The following is a 20,542-nucleotide window of genomic DNA, read 5'->3' as shown; positions in this document are numbered from 1 at the left end:
ATTCTTCTGAAACTGTTTACCTTCTGGGGGCTCACAGGGTTTCAATCAGAAAGTCCAATTTCCCACCCAAAAAACATCTGTACAAGATTGCAGAAAGGGATCCAATCATAAAGTGCAACTTATTGACTGATTCAATCCACGTGGACTGATTGCTCTTCCATGTCAGAGGACACACTGTAGACGTGGACGGCGGGACTGAGGACACACAACGCACACATTTCAGTCCAACTTTATTCTGCAAGCATTAATGTGACTCTCATTAGAAACCAACAAAAACACAAACATTCATCAGCGCACGTGAGCATGTCTGTGAGCGCTGAGGTTATTTACCGTGACTCCTGTAGGAAGGACGCGTTTGTGTAATATATCAGCGCACCAAAGGACTAACGTTGACTTTAAGCATCGCAAACCCTTCAGAGTCAAGCTAAAGTTCAGTTACAGACAAAAAGACAAAGAGTCCAACACTTCCATTTCGCTGCATCGCTAAGATCAGCTTCAGCAGCAGTCCAACACTCCTGACGTTGCCGCTACCTGCCCAGGACGACGTCCAGTCAGTGGACGGCGTGAAAAAATGTCAATCAAACACAGGAATCATGAATTCAGGACGTGTGCTCGTGTTCTTGTCAGCCTGCAGCGATGGAGGCGTCGTCCAGCTGTCGTCCCTGCGGCTGAGAGAAGACAATCACAACACTGCTACACAAATAAAAAAACATGCACACAACTCACAACATTCTAAATCAACAAGACCACGTGAATATTAATGTGATAAAGGACAAAGACGACCAAAGACGTAAAGTGACACGACTTATATGCCTCCCCCCCCACACTGGAGCACAAAATGCACAAATTTACATTTTTATATATCATTATCATTTGTTTTCTAGAAAACAAAAAGAAAAGAGGAAACAGGCCAACCAGGTGGGCGAGTCTGTGTGCCTCAGAGCCGTGCCTCACCATGCTCAGCTGATTTACACAGAGAGAGAGAGAGAGAGCGAGAGAAAGAGAGAGAGAGGTTTTTATATTTATTTTTTTGCTCTATGTAACACTTGCTTTGCAATGAAAATGTATGTTTTCCACATCAATAAAGCTCAACTGAAACAGAAAATTATACCTGTAACAAAGAGAGAGCGTGAGAGCATGAAAGAGAAGGAGTGGAACAAAGCACAGTGACTGCATGCCACGCCCCCGTGAACATTTGATTTTAGTGGGGGGAGTTGGATTGGGAGAGCTTTCAGCATGTGCTGCCTCCTGCGGCATCGTAGGGTTTCCTGCTGGGTTAACGCAGATTTCTCAAATGAGGGTGACATTTTGAACAGCTTGAAAATTTTTTCCTGATTTCAAACCTGATCCCGATGATGGCCGTAACTACTGCGTATACCAAGTTTGTTCAGTAATGACAAAAGATGGATGAAGAAGTTATTGTGATGCTTTGAAACGCACCCTGATTTGCTGTTGGGGATTAAACAGGAATGAACTCTGTGGAATAGGGGTATTAGCTCCAGGACAGGAGAAGCAAACACATCTCAATAAGTCATCCAGTTCTTGAGACATGGTCATTAATGCCGTGTCCTCCGATTTGTTCTTGATTTTTGACCTGTGACCTGTGTTGTGAGTGGACGTTCCACTGAGTTCTTTGAACACACACCCATGCAGTAATGCACTGTCCACTGATGTTCTGCATAGGCCTCAACCCCCTCAGCCAACTCATCACAACGAGCAGCTACGCTGCAAAAAAGGGGTGTCTAAAAACAAGATAGACACACTAAATCTAAGAGAAATTACCTTGCTGCATGGACAGCACTTCATAGATATGTCGAAGACATAAAGTAAGAAATTAACTCTTAACCAGATAAATTATCTGACACTTGTAAATCTGTTTTTTATCTTGTAAGAACCAAATAATTTGCAGTGTATGGCTACCGATTCAGGAGAGGAGTAACCATCAGCCACCTCCTGTACCTGGATGACTTCAAGCTGTATGCCAAGAGAGAGTGAGACACTGACTACGTTTACATGCAGCCAATAACCCTTTCATAACCGGAATATTGGCAATAACCCGGATGTGCACGGCCATGTAAAGGCCCGCAAAAACCCGAATATGCTCATATTCCGGTTTTTAAAAACCCAAATAAGACCCCTGGGTTACTCCTTTTCTAACCCGAATATCAGGTCATATAAACGCGCATCGGGATATCCCCATAGAAAGGAACATTATTTTGTGTCCTGCGCATGTCCTATCCGCAAGGAATCTTGGTCTTTTGAGTACAGCAACTACTTGTATGCGGCGCATGAAACCCACCGGACACCACAGAAGCAGATGTAAACAGCACATTGTGTTCTGCATCCTTATCAGGCGAGCCGGTCACGGAGGCATATCGCCGCGATTGCTCTGCCTCCGATGCGCATACCGTCTGTGGCTCGGTAAACGCCGCAACGGACCACTCACACCGCCCCCCTCTCTTCTGTGCGTAGCTGCGCCAAATCTGGCAACAGGTCCAGAGATGCTCGCTGTTTTGATGCAGAGGCAGCCCGCAGGAGAGAAAAATGAGAAAATGTTAATGCCTGTTTGAGAAAAGTGTGTAGTGAGGGGTTTTACACGAAGCAGGATTTGCACAAACGCCAGAACAAATCAAGCATTGGTGGACGACGTGTGTCGCTGTTTAGATGGGGATATTCCAAATGATACCAGTGACAGTATACAGGATTAACTCTGTCTGCTTAAGCATGTAAATGGGTTATTCCTAATGATTCAGAAACCGGAATATTGACCTTAACCCGAATATTAACGGCATGTAAACGTAGTCACTGACTCACTGATCCACCTCAACAGGATCTACAGTGAGGACACCAGGATGTCATTCAGACTGGATAAATGTGGCCAAATAGTGACAAAGAGAGGAAAGGTGATCCGGACTGAGGGGGTGGAGTTGCCGTAAGGCAGGACAGCGGACATACAGGACAGCTACAAGTACCTGGGAATCCCACAAGCCAGAAGGTACGACAGGTGCTGAGAAACCATCTTCACTGGTGCAAAAAGATCAAATCCTTCAATACATACACCCTACCACTCATTAGATACACAGCTTGTAGTTGGCATCAAGACGACCTACCAGTGGCTCGAAAAGGCCAGCCTAAAGGACAGCGCGGAGCTTTTGTTCATGGCATCACAGGAACAAGCCCTAAGCACCAGATCCATAGAGGCAGGAGTCCACCATAGCCGGCAGGACCCACGTTACAGGCTGAGCAAATGAGCCCCAGAGACAGTCCAGCACATAGGAGCAGGATGCAAGATGCAAGCTGGGACAGCGTCCAGTGAGAAGCAAAGTGTTGAGTGTTGAGAACTGTGTAAGGCCTTGCCGCTTACATGTAGAAAGTTCTCCAGATTCTCTGAATTTTCTGATTATATTATGGACTGTAGATGATGGAATTCCTAAGTTCCTTGCAATTGAACATTAAGAAACACTGTTCTTAAACTGTTGGACTATTTTTTCACACAGTTGTTCACAAAGTGGTGATCCTCGCCCCATCTTAGCTTGTGAATGGCTGAGCCTTTTGGGGATGCTCCTTTTATACCCAATCATGACAGTCACCTGTAAGTGTCCTCAGTTCCCAAACGTTTACTGAGTGTTGTTAGAAGGAAAGGTGATGTAACACAATGGTAAACATACCACTGTCCCAGCTTTTGTGAAATGTGTTGCAGGCATCTATTTCAAAATGAGCAAATATTTGCACAAAAACAACAGTTTATCAGTTTGAACATTAAATATCTTGTCTTTGTGGTGTATTCAATTGAATATAGGTTGAAGAGGATTTGCAAATCATTATATTCTGTTTTTATTTACATTTTACACAACGTCCCAACTTCATTGGAATTGGGGTTGTACCTCCGTGCACCAAAACACTGAAGTAGTCTGCATGGTTTAACCACACAACAGTAATTTCAGACAGCATACTCCAGCTTTATTTAGTTGTTGGACGCTACATTGGTGCTATCTGAAGTGCGCACATTTAGTCAACTGTTATGGATCCAGCATAGTGCTCGACTATTATGTCTTGAGTATCTTAGCTGTCTTTTCTGTCTCATCTGCACCTTTTGGTTGCAAGAGTCAGCTGGTGAGGAGGAGCCAGAACGGAAGCAGTGGGCCTCAATACAGGAAGTGCCAGTGAAGCTGTACCAGCTGCTATCAACCCGGGGAATTGGGTTGCTTAATGTGATTTGTTTTGTGCACCTTATTAAATTTACTTTTGCTACTTATATATTTTCTGTTTTGATTAATAGTGCACTTGCTGCTCTTTAGTTTTTGTGCAGGTAGTTGTCGTGTGGTGTTGTGTCACCACCGGACCACCACCTTCTGTGTGCAATTAGTCTGATCAGCCAATACATAACACAACTCAACAAAATTTTTCTTGTGTGGGGTTTTTCCAATGGATTTTGGGTAATTTGGGGGTGCTGAATCCAAATCTGATGTTAATTTTTGCCAATCACATCACGTTTTTGAGATATGAAAACAAATGTTTCATAACAAGCATTGAAGCAAAAGCTGCAGTCTCACACACCTCTTCAGCGCCATAAACGATATTACGGTTCTTGTTCATATTTCGCAATCCTGGTTTAAAAACTGTGCTTTTGAAGCTGCTTTTGTGGATGATTAGTGGCGTCACACTCGTGAGTGAATGAGCAACTTTTGCGTAATCCATCAATACAGAACACGCAGATTGCAAAAGAAAAAATGTGATGTGATGGAGGATATCTGAGCTCAGATTCGGATTCAGTGCCCCAAAATTACCCTAAATCAGTTCTTAAAGTCCATGCAAGAAAAAAAATAAATAAATAATTTTTTTTGGTGACCATTGTAATGGTTCCCCTTAGTCTTGTTGGGAGGAGGTTGGGGGGGGGGGGGGGGGGGGGGGTGTTGTGTTGACACAATATTATGTTAAGTTTAGTTTGTATTATTAAATTCTGATTATTTGACCTCTTTTATGGGTCCAGAAGATTGATTATATTTTGGTGTAAAAACCGTCTGGATACTTGATACTGGATACTTTTCATTTTTTCAGCTCGGCCCCAGACCATCTGTGTGCTGGTGGACTCCATCCAGGTCTCCCAAGCTTCATGTCTGTTTTGAAGGCCAGGTCTGATGTTGGCAAAGGTCATCCAGCTTACGGCTGATCTTTGATGGATTCAGGAACTGCCCTGGCAAGATCAGCCAGAGGTCAAACTTTCAGGTGTAGGTTAAGGAAATCAGGTTGTTGAGGTCAAATCCGATTTCCACGAGGCAATGAACTGCACCGTATACCACAACATTCTATCCTTAAATGGGCCCACATCCTTAGTCGTCAGGGCAACGGTACGACTGAGTCGTAGTTACAATTTGATGTTACTTTAATAAATCCACAAGGGATGAACTGTCACTCAAGAAATCCTCTGAAAACATCAGTGTGTTCCGAGGCTTTTCATGTCCCCTGTGTGATAATTGCATCCACCCCCTCCACGCTGCTTACATGAAAACTCAAAACCAACAAATGTTGTCATCTTGTAAATTTCACAATTAAAAAGACACATATTGAGGACCGACTGGTTAAACTTTGGGTGACTTCTAACCAGCATATAAAACTACCAGAAGGACTGACTGATCTGTGACTGTCATCGAGAATAATCCTATTGTTCTGATTTAAAATGAGCTTGTCTGTCACTTTCATTTATTTTGAAAGCGTTGGTCTGGTGGTTACCAAGGAAACCACAAAGCTGATTAAAGAGAGTGGTTAAACAGTCCTTCAGTAAATATCAGTCATGATCAAACTCAGAGCGTTACCTTGACAAAGATGCGTTGGGGCAGGAAGCGTCTGAGCGGCTGAGTGGCGGCGGGGCAGCGGGGCAGGCTGAGGGTTAGCTGCGGCAGTGTCTGGTAACCCGCCATCAGCGGGTAATAGTTATATAATATCTGCTGCTCTGAGCTGGGCAGGATACGCACGCGCACCTGGACACACACACACACACACACAGACGCAGGCTGAGGACACGTCCCTGAGGACTCTTTGGTTCATCCAACAAAATGGAAGTTAACAAGATGTCATGAACACTTTAAGTGACGGAGCAGAGCAGGTTGTCCAAACTAGACCTTTTTGGAACCGTTATGATCAACCAAATAATGTGATATAGTTTTCTATATGATTGGAGCATCTTTTGATTTAAGCGAAATTTCAAATTTCCTGCCCTGAAAGTTCTCACCTGTAGCATTCAAAAAGTGTCAATTACAGAAATATAAGGAAATGTGTTACAGAACAAACAATAGCTTTTGAAGGTCACTGGCACCCACCCCGTATCAGAAATCACACTCACTTTTTCTATCTGTCAAGAATTGAGAACCAATATGTCAAAGTTGGCCATTTTTACTATATTTTTAATGTAACAATCTGAGGCCATTTTGATATCAAATTTTGAACTGACCAAAATTCAAGTAAAATTTTGCCTGATGGAAAAACTAACTTTGCCATTCCTAATCAATCTGCTTGAAGGGGATATGGTGAAAATTTAATTGAAATCAGAGTCAGTCATCCAGCCACCCCGCACGATTTTCTCTGAGACAGCTCATTAGGATTTTGAGTTTTACTCACTTTTTAAAACAGACTGCTATTATTTTGAACACAACTGTACTTTTTTATGGTCTGCTCCTTTCTCTGCCCCTGACCAAGGAAGCATCTCTACATCTGGAATTGGTCCCTGGGTGAAGGACTTTGGCTGCCTACTACCCCGAGTGGTCGAATTGTGTCTAACTGTAATTTTGTTGTATGGATTCATCAATGTACAGTGACAGCACAGGACCTTCTCCTTCTCCTCTGAAGAGACCTAGAACCAAAGACGTCCAGTCATTGACCAGGACCCAAACAACTTGGACCTTCGTTCTCCTGCAAAGCTATCAGCATCACCAAACACCTCTGTCTGGTGACCTCATGACTCTATAAGCTCTTTACCAACATCTCTTCATCTCAAAGGACACAGAGACGTGAGCATCGCTGCCAAGTTCAACACTTTCACATTGCACAGATTAAATTCTGATGGTTGATTCTAGGAAGTCAATGTCAGCCTGGATCTTATTCTTGATACCCTAATCGTGAACCCAGACACTGGAACTTCTCACCTGCTGCAGAGACGGTATTCATGATTCTGCAAAGATCGCAGCATCAACCCTGAAGTCAAAGCCAGTTGATGGTTCCTCACCAACAAAAGCACCTAAACCCCTGCTGCCCCAACCAACCACTTCCAGTTTGATAAGAACTGGACTTATAAAATGACAAAGCTGTCATGAGGTCATACAAGCTAAACAGGTTACACTTCATCTGCTTTATGATGTCACTTCATTTAAGTGCACCTCATAGTAATGCACAGGCATGTGCACACTTTCTGTGCTGCACTATTGCACTTTGTAACTGTATCAGAACAATTAAAACAGGAAGGCACATAGGCATAGAAGGTGTGGTTTATTGGGGGGGGGGGGGAGCACCCAATTTCCTGAATTTTAGAAACCCCTAAAATTCTTTAAACTGCCATATATATTTGTACAATAAAGACCAACGATTAAATTATGTCAGTTATAAATTAAAAGAAATTGAGCAAAACCATGTAGGCTAGTCTATTCTTTATACAGTGTTCACACACACATTGTCTTATGTGTGTTTAAAATACAAAACTCCCTCAAATACAATAAGATGCAGGGACAAGTTTCAAAATTATTCTCAACTTGTAAAGGAACATATTATAGTATATAGTATCAACTAGGGATGTACCGATCCACATTTTTTTCACTTCCAATCCAATCCCAATATCTGAATTTGGATATCTGCCAATACCGATACTATTCCGATACCAGAGCTTTGTTTGCTTTAATATTATCATCATTATTGGTCACTATTTTAGTGCCGGGTAAATTATGTGATCGCGGCTCACGGCCGGGTGTCCAGGAGCAACGTCCCGGCAGGGGTCAAAGGAGTGGAGCCCTGTGAAGCTACAGGGTTTTATACCTCTAAAACATGTATTATTTGTAATAATAAAAGTTATTTTTTGCATGTTTCTGTCAAAGTCTAAGTTAATAAAATAAATAATGTTGAAAAGGTCATAAATAATATTGAAATGGTTAAAAACAATTTAATATTTGATGGACACAGAATTTGTTCTCAACAATGACACACTGTACCTTTAATCCAGTGAAGCAGGCAAGAGCTGAACCTGGACTGATTTGACAGTCAAACCTACTCTTTTAAAGATGAAACCTAGATCAAATAAACTTTCTGAATCAGTTTTTTACACTTTCACTGAGGCTGTGTGGTGAAGATGATCGTTTATTAAAATTGCTTCGCTGCTTTTTAACAGCGTCAGTCCATTGTTCACACTGATCAGCTCCACCCCCTCCTCTCTCTCTCTCTTTCCCGCCCTCTCCTCACTCACATAGTTTTAGCGGGTTCTTCGAGCAAACTTGAAATGTATTTCCAAGCGTTTGGAAATAGGAAGCCTTTCAACTGTAAAATAAACCATTAATTTCTGAATGTACCATAGCTACGCAGACAGGAGAAGCTCTGGATTATCCATTGAAAGATTTTGATGGAGTTTTTTTTCTTTTCATGCTCTCGGCTCTGAGTTCAGTCACAGCACTGGGCTGCTCTGGGAGAGGGAGGGGGAGAGTAGCCAGCCATTTCAGCAGAAACACAGATGCTGCTATAATGGATAACTACGGAAGTTGGATTGGAAATTTCAGATCCATGAATTACGGCTGTCACGTGTTGTTATAACCACAGGTGTTAGAGCAAAGACTGTACACAGTACTGCTGTGAGCCACATTGTGCTGCATGGTCTGGTGATAACTGACACACAAATGTAGCCTGCTCTTGTGGACACTCGGACCCAATTACCTTGTATTTGGAATCCAGTCATCAATCTGGGCCAAAAATTGACAATGGGAGACTGGCCTTACATGAAGCTCAGTTTTGGAGACCAGAATTTGCTGTGGTTTTGAAGCAACCAGTACTGTTGTTGTCAAGAGCACCCTCTGTTGGGCAAACTACATATTTACACATTTCCAACAACCAAAGTGTTTTTCTGCATTGCTGATTTAGTAAAATAAAAGTTTTTGATACTGTTATGTTTGTGAAGGGCTCATACTGGCTGACACATGCACATTTGGAATTTAATCCATTAATTAATGATTCTTTAAACAGCATGGAGTTTTGATAATAACAGTGTCTTTATTTTTGCCTTAATGTGCGTACCCTGAAGTTCCTCTATGCTGTAGATTTTTTTAGTGTGCCACCGTAAAGGCTTTTCCTGCCACCCCCCCAACCCTCCCAACCCCAAAAGTACTGCCGTACTTTCTGCAGTTCACCCACTTCCCAAGTACGTTCTGAAGACAACTCACTAATTCATATAACTCACATACAACTTCATTCTGTTTGTCTGTTTGGCACATTTTATTTTACTTGCACACTTCATTTGCACATTTTTAATGTGAATTATTCAGTGTTTAGTGGATATTTATACATGCCGTACAGAGAGAGTGCAGCTCAAACCGAAGTCAAATTCCTTGTATTCTTGTGGATACTTGATTAATAAAGGCGATTCTGATTCTAATATAAAGGCGTGGTATATACTGATAGAAACCTCCATTCTGCATACCCACAGGGCATCTGGAAAGTATTCACAGTGCTTCACATTTTCCACTTTTTGTTATGTTATAGCCTTACTCCAAAATGGAGTAAATTCATTTTTCCTTTAAAGTTCTACTCACAACACCCCATAACGAGAACATGAAAAAACTTTTGAAATTTTTGCAAAGTTATATATATATAAAAAAAAATAATAATAATAATAATAATAAAAAACTAAGAAATCACACGTATATAAGTATTCACAGCCTTTGATCAATATTTTGTTGATGCACCTTTGGCAGCAATTGCAGCCTCAAGTCTTGAATATTATTCCACAAGCTTTGTGCACCTATCTTTGGGCAGTTTTGTCCATTCCTCTTTGTGGCACCTCTGAAGTTCCATCAGGTTGAATGGGGAGCACAGCCATTTTCAGATCTCTCCAGAGATGTTCAATCAGACTCAGGTCTGGGCTCTGGCTGGGCCACTCAAGGACATTGACAGAGTTGTCCTGAAGCCACTCCTTTGATTATGTGATTAACTGGTAAATACGATTTTTCTTGTATGGAGTTTTGCAACAGATTTTGGGTAATTTGGGGGTGCTGAATCCAAATCTGGTGTGAGTTTTTGCCAATCACATCCTGTTTTTGAGATATGACAACAAATTTTTTAGTTTTCGGTTGCTGAAAGTTAAAACATTTACATTGCGTTTAAACACCCATATATAGAATAATATTTGCAATGGAAGGCAGCTACTCCCTTAAGAACACATTTCCAAAACTACTTTTATGCTTGCACTCTTTTTGAGCATTAATGACCACATTATACAAATACGACCAAAAAAGGGAAATATACTGAAAAAATACAACCTGGAGCATTATGCTCATCACAGGTAAGGCACCAATAAAAAGCTAAATTTGTCTTAGTTTTGTGTCTCACAGAATTAAATTTGCAGCTTTAAACCAAAAGCATGCAAAAAATACACAAAAAGGTAACACTGTCCCCCAATCCCCAATCAGACCGGAAGTGACATGTTTAGCCGCATGTTCTCCTTGAATTGCTGGCCGTCTGAGTGGTGTCCAAAAAATGAGGTGGGCTTCATAGATAATTGGCAAAGCTTCTGGGGAAAACCTGGTCTTATTAGGAAAGACGGCATCCATCCCACTTTGGATGGAGCAGCTCTCATTTCTAGAAATCTGGCCAATTTTCTTAAATCCTCCAAACCGTGACTATCCAGGGTTGGGACCAGGAAGCAGAGTTGTAGTCTTACACACCTCTCTGCAGCTTCTCTCCCCCTGCCATCCCCTCATTACCCCATCCCCATAGAGACGGTGCCTGCTCCCAGACCACCAATAACCAGTAAAAATCTATTTAAGCATAAAAATTCAAAAAGAAAAAATAATATAGCACCTTCAACTGCACCACAGACTAAAACAGTTAAATGTGGTCTATTAAACATTAGGTCTCTCTCTTCTAAGTCCCTGTTAGTAAATGATATAATAATTGATCAACATATTGATTTATTCTGCCTTACAGAAACCTGGTTACAGCAGGATGAATATGTTAGTTTAAATGAGTCAACACCCCCGAGTTACACTAACTGCCAGAACACTCGTAGCACGGGCCGAGGCGGAGGATTAGCAGCAATCTTCCATTCCAGCTTATTAATTAATCCAAAACCCAGACAGAGCTTTAATTCATTTGAAAGCTTGACTCTTAGTCTTGTCCATCCAAATTGGAAGTCCCAAAAACCAGTTTTATTTGTTATTATCTATCGTCCACCTGGTCGTTACTGAGAGTTTCTCTGTGAATTTTCGGACCTTTTGTCTGACTTAGTGCTTAGCTCAGATAAGATAATTATAGTGGGCGATTTTAACATCCACACAGATGCTGAGAATGACAGCCTCAACACTGCATTTAATCATATCTTAGATCTTGTTCTGACTTATGGTATGGAAATTGAAGACTTAACAGTATTCCCTGAAAACTCCCTTCTGTCTGATCATTTCTTAATAACATTTACATTTACTCTGATGGACTACCCAGCAGTGGGGAATAAGTTTCATTACACTAGAAGTCTTTCAGAAAGCGCTGTAACTAGGTTTAAGGATATGATTCCTTCTTTATGTTCTCTAATGCCATATACCAACACAGGGCAGAGTAGCTACCTAAACTCTGTGAGTGAGATAGATTATCTCATCAATAGTTTTACATCCTCAGTGAAGACAACTTTGGATGCTGTAGCTCCTCTGAAAAAGAGAGCCTTAAATCAGAAGTGCCTGACTCCGTGGTATAACTCACAAACTCGCAGCTTAAAGCAGATAACCCGTAAGTTGGAAAGGAAATGGCATCTCACTAATTTAGAAGATCTTCACTTAGCCTGGAAAAAGAGTCTGTTGCTCTATAAAAAAAAGCCCTCCGTAAAGCTAGGACATCTTACTACTCATCACTAATTGAAGAAAACAAGAACAACCCCAGGTTTCTTTTCAGCACTGTAGCCAGGCTGACAGAGTCAGAGCTCTATTCCTTTAACTTTAACTAGTAATGTCTTCATGACTTTCTTTGCTAATAAAATTTTAACTATTAGAGAAAAAATTACTCATAACCATCCCAAAGACATATTGTTATCTTTGGCTGCTTTCAGTGATGTCGGTATTTGGTTAGACTCTTTCTCTCCGATTGTTCTGTCTGAGTTATTTTCATTAGTTACTTCCTCCAAACCATCAACATGTCTATTAGACCCCATTCCTACCAGGCTGCTCAAGGAAGCCCTACTATTAATTAATGCTTCGATCGTAAATATGATCAATCTATCTTTATTAGTTGGCTATGTACCACAGGCTTTTAAGGTGGCAGTAATTAAACCATTACCTAAAAAGCCATCACTTGACCCAGCTATCTTAGCTAATTATAGGCCAATCTCCAACCTTCCTTTTCTCTCAAAAGTTCTTGAAAGGGTAGTTGTAAAACAGCTAACTGATCATCTGCAGAGGCATGGTCTATTTGAAGAGTTTCAGTCAGGTTTTAGAATTCATCATAGTACAGAAACAGCATTAGTGAAGGTTACAAATGATCTTCTTATGGCCTCAGACAGTGGACTCATCTCTGTGCTTGTTCTGTTAGACCTCAGTGCTGCTTTTGATACTGCTGACCATAAAATTTTATTACAGAGATTAGAGCATGCCATAGGTATTAAAGGCACTGCGCTGCGGTGGTTTGAATCATATTTATCTAATAGATTACAATTTGTTCATGTAAATGGGGACTCTTCTTCACAGACTAAGGTTAGTTATGGAGTTCCACAAGGTTCTGTACTAGGACCAATTTTATTCACTTTATACATGTTTCCCTTAGGCAGTATTATTAGACAGCATTGCTTAAATTTTCATTGTTACGCAGATGATACCCAGCTTTATCTATCCATGAAGCCAGAGGACACACACCAATTAGCTAAACTGCAGGATTGTCTTACAAACATAAAGACATGGATGACCTCTAATTTCCTGCTTTTAAACTCAGATAAAACTGAAGTTATTGTACTTGGCCCCACAAATCTTAGAAACATGGTGTCTAACCAGATCCTTACTCTGGATGGCATTACCCTGACCTCTAGTAATACTGTGAGAAATCTTGGAGTCATTTTTGATCAGGATATGTCATTCAATGCGCATATTAAACAAATATGTAGGACTGCTTTTGTGCATTTGCGCATTATCTCTAAAATTAGAAAGGTCTTGTCTCAGAGTGATGCTGAAAAACTAATTTATGCATTTATTTCCTCTAGGCTGGACTACTGTAATTCATTATTATCAGGTTGTCCTAAAAGTTCCCTGAAAAGCCTTCAGTTAATTCAAAATGCTGCAGCTAGAGTACTGACGGGGACTAGAAGGAGAGAGCATATCTCACCCATATTGGCCTCTCTTCATTGGCTTCCTGTTAATTCTAGAACAGAATTTAAAATTCTTCTTCTTACTTATAAGGTTTTTCAATAATCAGGTCCCATCTTATCTTAGGGACCTCATAGTACCATATCACCCCAATAGAGCGCTTCGCCCTCAGACTGCAGGCTTACTTGTAGTTCCTAGGGTTTGTAAGAGTAGAATGGGAGGCAGAGCCTTCAGCTTTCAGGCTCCTCTCCTCTGGAACCAGCTCCTAATTCGGATCAGGGAGACAGACACCCTCTCTACTTTTAAGATTAGGCTTAAAACTTTCCTTTTTGCTAAAGCTTATAGTTAGGGCTGGATCAGGTGACCCTGAACCATCCCTTAGTTATGCTGCTATAGACTTAGACTGCTGGGGGGTTCCCATGATGCACTGAGTGTTTCTTTCTCTTTTTCCTCTGTATGCACCACTCTGCATTTAATCATTAGTGATTGATCTCTGCTCTCTTCCACAGCATGTCTTTTTCCTGGTTCTCTCCCTCAGCCCCAACCAGTCCCAGCAGAAGACTGCCCCTCCCTGAGCCTGGTTCTGCTGGAGGTTTCTTCCTGTTAAAAGGGAGTTTTTCCTTCCCACTGTCGCCAAGTGCTTGCTCACAGGGGGTCGTTTTGACCGTTGGGGTTTTTCCGTAATTATTGTATGGCCTTGCCTTACAATATAAAGCGCCTTGGGGCAACTGTTTGTTGTGATTTGGCACTATATAAATAAAATTGATTTGATTTGTCACTTTCTTGGTGAAAATGGGTATGTTGCAAGTGCTGTTTATTTTTCTTATTAAATACCTTGACATTTAAAAGGCAGAAGTAGCCATCAGCTAAGTGGTTTTTTGGTTCTCTCCAAACCATTGGCACACCAGGTTTGAGCTGAGCATTCGTTCCTTGAGACCAGGATCTCAATATTTCCACACAAGTTGTGCAAACTTGATGAGGCGTCCAATTTTTGTCCTGGTTACCAAGTGGCACAACGAAATAAGCAAGGTACACTCTTTTGGTAAAAGTATTGATGTTATATCTTTGAGGTGGTAACGTGATAGATATAACAGAAAATATCTGAGTCATTGCAACACTTCCTTTGCTTGGAAGTCATAGAGATGATAAGTGTAAAGAAGAATCAGGGCAAAGGCTTCACGAAACTGCTGAACCTGTCAAACAATAACAAACATTCCTGTTAAAAAACAAATGCTGTTACAGTCAAACGTTTTTAGAATGACAACATTTCTTAACCTTATGATTACTACTGTCTGGAAACAGCTATTTTTCTAACTAACTTTTTCTAACGTGGCTACTTTGCGTATCAAGCATTAAAGCAAAAGCTGCAGTCTCGCACACTTCTTGGGCGCCAAACGACATTTTGGCTCTTTGTTCACATTTAGAAGCTGCTTTTGTGCAATGATTAGTGGTGTCAAACTCGTGAGTGAATGAGCAACTTTTGCGTAATCCATCAATACAAAACATGTAGATTGCAAAAAAACGTGATGTGACAGAGGAAATCTGAGCTCAGATTTGGATTCAGCACTCCAAAACTACCCTAAATCAGTTCTCAAAGACCATGCAAGAAAAAAAAAAAATTTTCTGTTGACCAATAGGGTCACTTTCCTGCTGAAAGATGAACTGTCACCCCAGTTTGAGGTCAAGAGCGCTCTGGAGCAGGTTTTCATCCAGGATGTCTCTGTACATTGATGTATTCATGTATTCATCTTTCCCTCAATCCTGACTAGTCCCCCAGTTCCTGCGGCTGAAAAACATCCCCACAGCATGATGCTGCCACCACGCTTCACTGTAGGGATGGTGCCTGGTTTCCTCCAAACATGACGCCTGGCACTGACACCAAAGAGTTTAACCTTTGTCTCATAAGACCAGAGAATTTTGTTTCTCATGATCTGAGAGTCCTTCAGGGGCCTTAGGCAGGTGGTCAGCTCTAGGAAGAGTCCTGTGGATTAGAATGTTTTCCATTTACCAATGATGGAGGTCACTGTGCTCATTGGGACCTTTAAAGCAGCAGAAATGTTTCTGTACCCTTCTCCAGATTTTGCTTTGAAACAATCCTGTCTCGGAGGTCTACAGACAACTCCTCTGACTTCATGTTTGGTTTGTGCTCTGACATGCATATTAACCATAACCATCCCTGGTTCTCAAGACCAGGCACCTAAGTGGCTCTACTCTACTCTTTTCTACTCTTCCATTTTATTGTTCCTTTTTAGATATTTAGATATACCTTAGTATACTAGCATAGTTCCACCTTAGAAATGGAATATAATATATAAGATATACCTTACTGAATTTTCATGCACTGTCAAGTGTGGGACCTTATATGTAGACAGGTGTGAGTCTTTCCAAATCAAGTCCAATCAGCTGAATTTACCCCAGGTGGACTCCAACTGAGCTGTAGAAACATCTCAAAGATGATCAGTGGAAACAGGAGGCACCTGAGCTCAATTTTGAGCTTCATGGCAAAGGCTGCAAATACTTATGTACACATGATTTCTTAGTTTTTTGCTGTTTGTTTGTTTGTTTTTTTATATGAATTTGGAAAAAATCTCAAAAACCTTTTCTCACATTGTCATTATGGGGTATTGTGTGCAGACTTTTCAGGGAAAAAATTAATTTCATCCATTCTGGAATAAGGCTGTAACATAACAAAAAGCAGAAAAAGTAAAGGGCTGTGAATACTTTCCAGACATACTGTAAAATCCTCTTTTAAATCTGCATAATTTTAAATCCAGTGTATGCAAGTGCAGAGCCATCATGCCTTTGTGTTAGATGTTATTTTACACAGTGCTTTATTCTGCAAGACTGCACGTTAAAAAGTTAGCTTTACGGCAGCAATCTACACATGACAAAACATATCTTAAAATTGGACAAACTTTACCTGTTTGAGTCCAGAGAACATAAAGGCATCAGAAGGTTCAACTGCCATCTCCACCTCCTGGACCAGAGCGGTTCTGTTCTCTATGTGATAGCGCACTGGCAGAGACTCTCTGACACGTCCGAATGATGGCAGATCTAGACCAAAAACCAGACACACAAATCATCATTCTGGGCTGCGGTGAAGCTGCTGAAACATACAGCTCCCTTTAAAAGCAGTGTGGTGACAAAGGTCAAGTCATTTGATTTTTCTGGACAAAGATGATGTTTTTTGGTTCAGGTGAAAAGATGAATAACAAAAATTTTCCAAGGTCACCATGCATTTCCTAATACAGTATCTATATTTGCACTCAGGGACACGAGTAGTTGGAAAGTGAAACAATTTTTGTCATTTTAGATGTTTATTGCCATTGCGTTTCTGAAATGAAATTGTGGTGGAACTTTCCAAACAGCTATAAAAAACAACAGCTTTAAAAAAAAAACACAAACAGCTTCACAGGACGGCAAGACCTTCTTAAATACCAAAAAAAGGTGCTTAATAAATTATTAAGTTGCTTTATAGTTAGTGAGGTAGAATAGTTTTAGAATTGTAAACAGACTGTATTATTTATTGCACGTTGATATCGTTACTGAATGTCTGTGTTTGTGGGAGAGGGACAGGGTGGGGTGATGGAGGCTACAGCTCTGTGGAAAAAGCTGTTCCTTAGCCTATTAGTCTTTCCTTATAGTGCAGTACCTCTTGCTCCTCTGCCGTAGGTGGCTGTTGTGCTTGCAGATGGCCTGTGCTTTTCTCTGCAAGTGCTCAACATACACAGAGTCTAAGTCTGGGAGCTCAGCTCCTACAATATTCTGTGCTGTCTTCACCACCCGGGGCAGATCTTTTCTGTCCTCCACCATGCAGCTGCTGTACCACACTGTGCAGCCCTGGCCGAGATTGCTCTCGATGGCGCTTTTGCAGAAGTTCCTGAGCAGCTGTGGAACCAGACCAGCCTACTTCAGCTTCTTCAGAAAGAACATCCTCTGCTGGGCTTTTTTCACCAGGTCGTGGGTGTGTAATGTCCATGTCAGATCCTTGGTGATGTGGGTGCCAAAGAACCTGACTGAGTCCACCCTCTCTACCTGTTCTCCACTGATGTGTAGTGGGGGCTGTGAGACTCTCCTGCTCCTCCTGAAGTCTATGATGACCTCCTTGGTTTGGTGGTATTGAGGACGAGGTCGTTGTCTGCACACCACTCTGTCAGGTGTTAAACCTCCTCCTTGTACCAGTTCTTATTGTTGTCCCTGATAAGACCTACCACCGTAGTGTCATTGCCAAACTTTATCAGGGTCTTGGAGGAGTGAGTGGGGTCACAGTCCTGGGTGAAGAGAGTGAAGCTTGCCGGACTGAGAACACAATCCTCTGGTGTGCCTGTGTTCATGGTTATGGTGCCAGATGTCAGGTTCCCCATCCTGACATTCTGAGGTCTGTTGGTCAGGAAATCGATAATCCATGAACAGAGTGAGGTGAAGAGTCTGAGACTGGTGAGTTTATGGACCGGTTTTTGAGGGATTACAGTATTAAATGTACTGCTAAAATCTGCAAATCTTTTCTTCTCTGTCCGAGTCGCAGCTAGCAGGATGGCTACTGAAGACAGGGTGCTGGACTGACAGACTGTATTCTGCAATCTGCATTTGGAATGGACACTGCCATGGGACCAGGCTGACTGATGGCTTGAGGACTACTGGACGACCCCTGCCTGTGGCCACCTGTATGGACTTCTCATCAAATACATATTACTTTGTTATTAGTCATGTTGTTTTGAATTGTTTCTTCACCTTTGTAAAACTTTGTAAAAACCTTGTAATTGTTAGAATGGCCTAAGCAGTGGGTCACCCCTCTGAGTCTGGTCTGCTTGAGGTTTCTTCCTCATTATCATCAGAGGGAGTTTTTCCTTACCACTGTTGCCTGTGTACTTGCTCTAGGGGTTTGACAGTTTAGACCTTACTTGTGTGAAGTGTCTTGAGGCAGCTTTGTTGTTATTTGGCACTACATACAGTAGTGTTCAGAATAATAGTAGTGCTATGTGACTAAAAAGATTAATCCAAGTTTTGAGTACATTTCTAACTATCAGTAGATTCAGTAGATTCTCACAAATCCAACAAGACCAAGCATTCATGATATGCACACTCTTAAGGCTATGAAATTGGCCTATAAGTAAAAAAAAAAGTAGAAAAGGGGGTGTTCACAATAATAGTAGTGTGGCATTCAGTCAGTGAGTTTGTCAATTTTGTGGAACAAACAGGTGTGAATCAGGTGTCCCCTATGTAAGGATGAAGCCAGCACCTGTTGAACATGCTTTTCTCTTTGAAAGCCTGAGGAAAATGGGACGTTCAAGACATTGTTCAGAAGAACAGCGTAGTTTGATTAAAAAGTTGACTGGAGAGGGGAAAACTTATACGCAGGTGCAAAAAATTACAGGCTGTTCATCTACAATGATCTCCAATGCTTTAAAATGAACAAAAAAAACCAGAGACGCGTGGAAGAAAACGGAAAACAACCATCAAAATGGATAGAGGAATAACCAGAATGGCAAAGGCTCATCCATTGATCAGCTCCAGCATGATCAAAGACAGTCTGGAGTTAACTGTAAGTGCTGTGATAGTTAGAAGACGCCTGTGTGAAGCTAATTTATTTGCAAGAACCCCTCGCAAAATCCCTCTGTTAAACAAAAGACGTGCAGAAGAGGTTACAATTTGCCAAAGAACACATCAACTGGCCTAAAGAAAAATGGAGGAATATTTTGTGGACTGATGAGAGTAAAATTGTTCTTTTTGGGTCCAAGGGCCGCAGACAGTTTGTGAGACAACCCCCAAACTCTGAATTCAAGCCACAGTTCACAGTGAAGACAGTGAAGCATGGTGGTGTAAGCATCATGATATGGGCATGTTTCTCCTACTATGGTGTGGGGCCTATATGTCGCATACCAGGTATCATGGATCAGTTTGGATATGTCAAAATACTTGAAGAGGTCATGTTGCCTTATGCTGAAGAGGACATGCGCTTGAAATAGGTGTTTCAACAAGACAATGACCCCAAGCACACTAGTAACCGAGCAAAATCTTGGTTCCAAACCAACAAAATTAATGTTTTGGAGTGGCCTGCCCAATCCCCGGGCATAAATCCAATTGAGAACTTGTGGGGTGACATCAAAAAAGCTGTTTCTGAAGCAAAACCAAGAAATATGAATGAATTGTGGAATGTTGTTAAAGAATCTTGGAGTGGAATAACAGCTGAAAGGTGCCACAAGTTGGTTGACTCCATGCCTCGCAGATGTGAAGGAATCATGAAAAACTGTGGTTATACAACTAAATACTAGTTTAGTGATTCACAGGATTGCTAAAAAAAGCAGTCTGAATATAATAGTTTTGAGTTTGCAGCATCAACAGCAGATGATACTATTATTGTGAACACCCCCTTTCTACTTTTGTTTTTTACTAATAGCCCAATTTCATAGCCTTAAGAGTGTGCATATCATGAATGCTTGGTCTTGTTGGATTTGTGAGAATCTACTAAATCTACTGGTACCTTGTTTCCCATGTAACAATAAGAAATATACTCAAAACCTCGATTAATCTTTTTAGTCACATAGCACTACTATTATTCTGAACACTACTGTAAATAAAATAAACTGAAATAGCATCCTGACATATATGTTTGGTTGCTCCAGGTGGGCCAGGGCTGTGTGAAGTGCAATGGAAACAGCATCCTCTGTAGATCTGTTCGCCCGGTATGCAAACTGATGGCTGACCAGGTCTGTAGGGATGCTGTGTACACCAGAACATTGGAGTTGAAATGAAACCATGAAGATATGTTTGTAATGTATAATTTCAAATTTCATTTCAACTGGTGAAGCAAAAAACTGCATTAACCATTTAGGAATTCCAGCCATTTATATAAAGAGCTCCTCCATTTTCAGACTCAGAACCCATATGATGTACAGTGGGGTAAAAAAGTATTTCGTCAGTCCCCGATTGTGCAAGTCCTCCTACTTAGAAAGATGAGAGAGGTCTGTAATTTTCACCATAGGTACACTTCAACTATGAGAGACAAAATGAGAAAAAAAAAA

At 41.2% G+C, this 20,542-nt stretch overlaps 1 protein-coding gene across 1 annotated transcript in view; it reads right to left on the bottom strand.

Moving 5' to 3' along the window:
* Positions 1 to 213: 213 nt before the first annotated feature.
* Positions 214 to 20,542, bottom strand: part of trappc11 (trafficking protein particle complex 11) — an 84,478-nt gene continuing 64,149 nt past the window's right edge. Inside the window, exons 28-30 of the mRNA XM_034180891.1 lie at positions 16,441 to 16,574; positions 5,814 to 5,978; positions 214 to 668 (exon numbers count right to left, since the gene is read on the bottom strand). Of these exons, the coding sequence (XP_034036782.1) occupies positions 624 to 668; positions 5,814 to 5,978; positions 16,441 to 16,574 (344 nt within the window). The 3' untranslated portion in view covers positions 214 to 623. The remainder of the gene's footprint in view (positions 669 to 5,813; positions 5,979 to 16,440; positions 16,575 to 20,542) is intronic.

The sequence above is a fragment of the Thalassophryne amazonica genome, chromosome 11 (assembly GCF_902500255.1).
Source record: "Thalassophryne amazonica chromosome 11, fThaAma1.1, whole genome shotgun sequence".
NCBI lineage: Eukaryota > Metazoa > Chordata > Actinopteri > Batrachoidiformes > Batrachoididae > Thalassophryne > Thalassophryne amazonica.
This window is presented reverse-complemented; position numbering and strand designations above follow the sequence as displayed.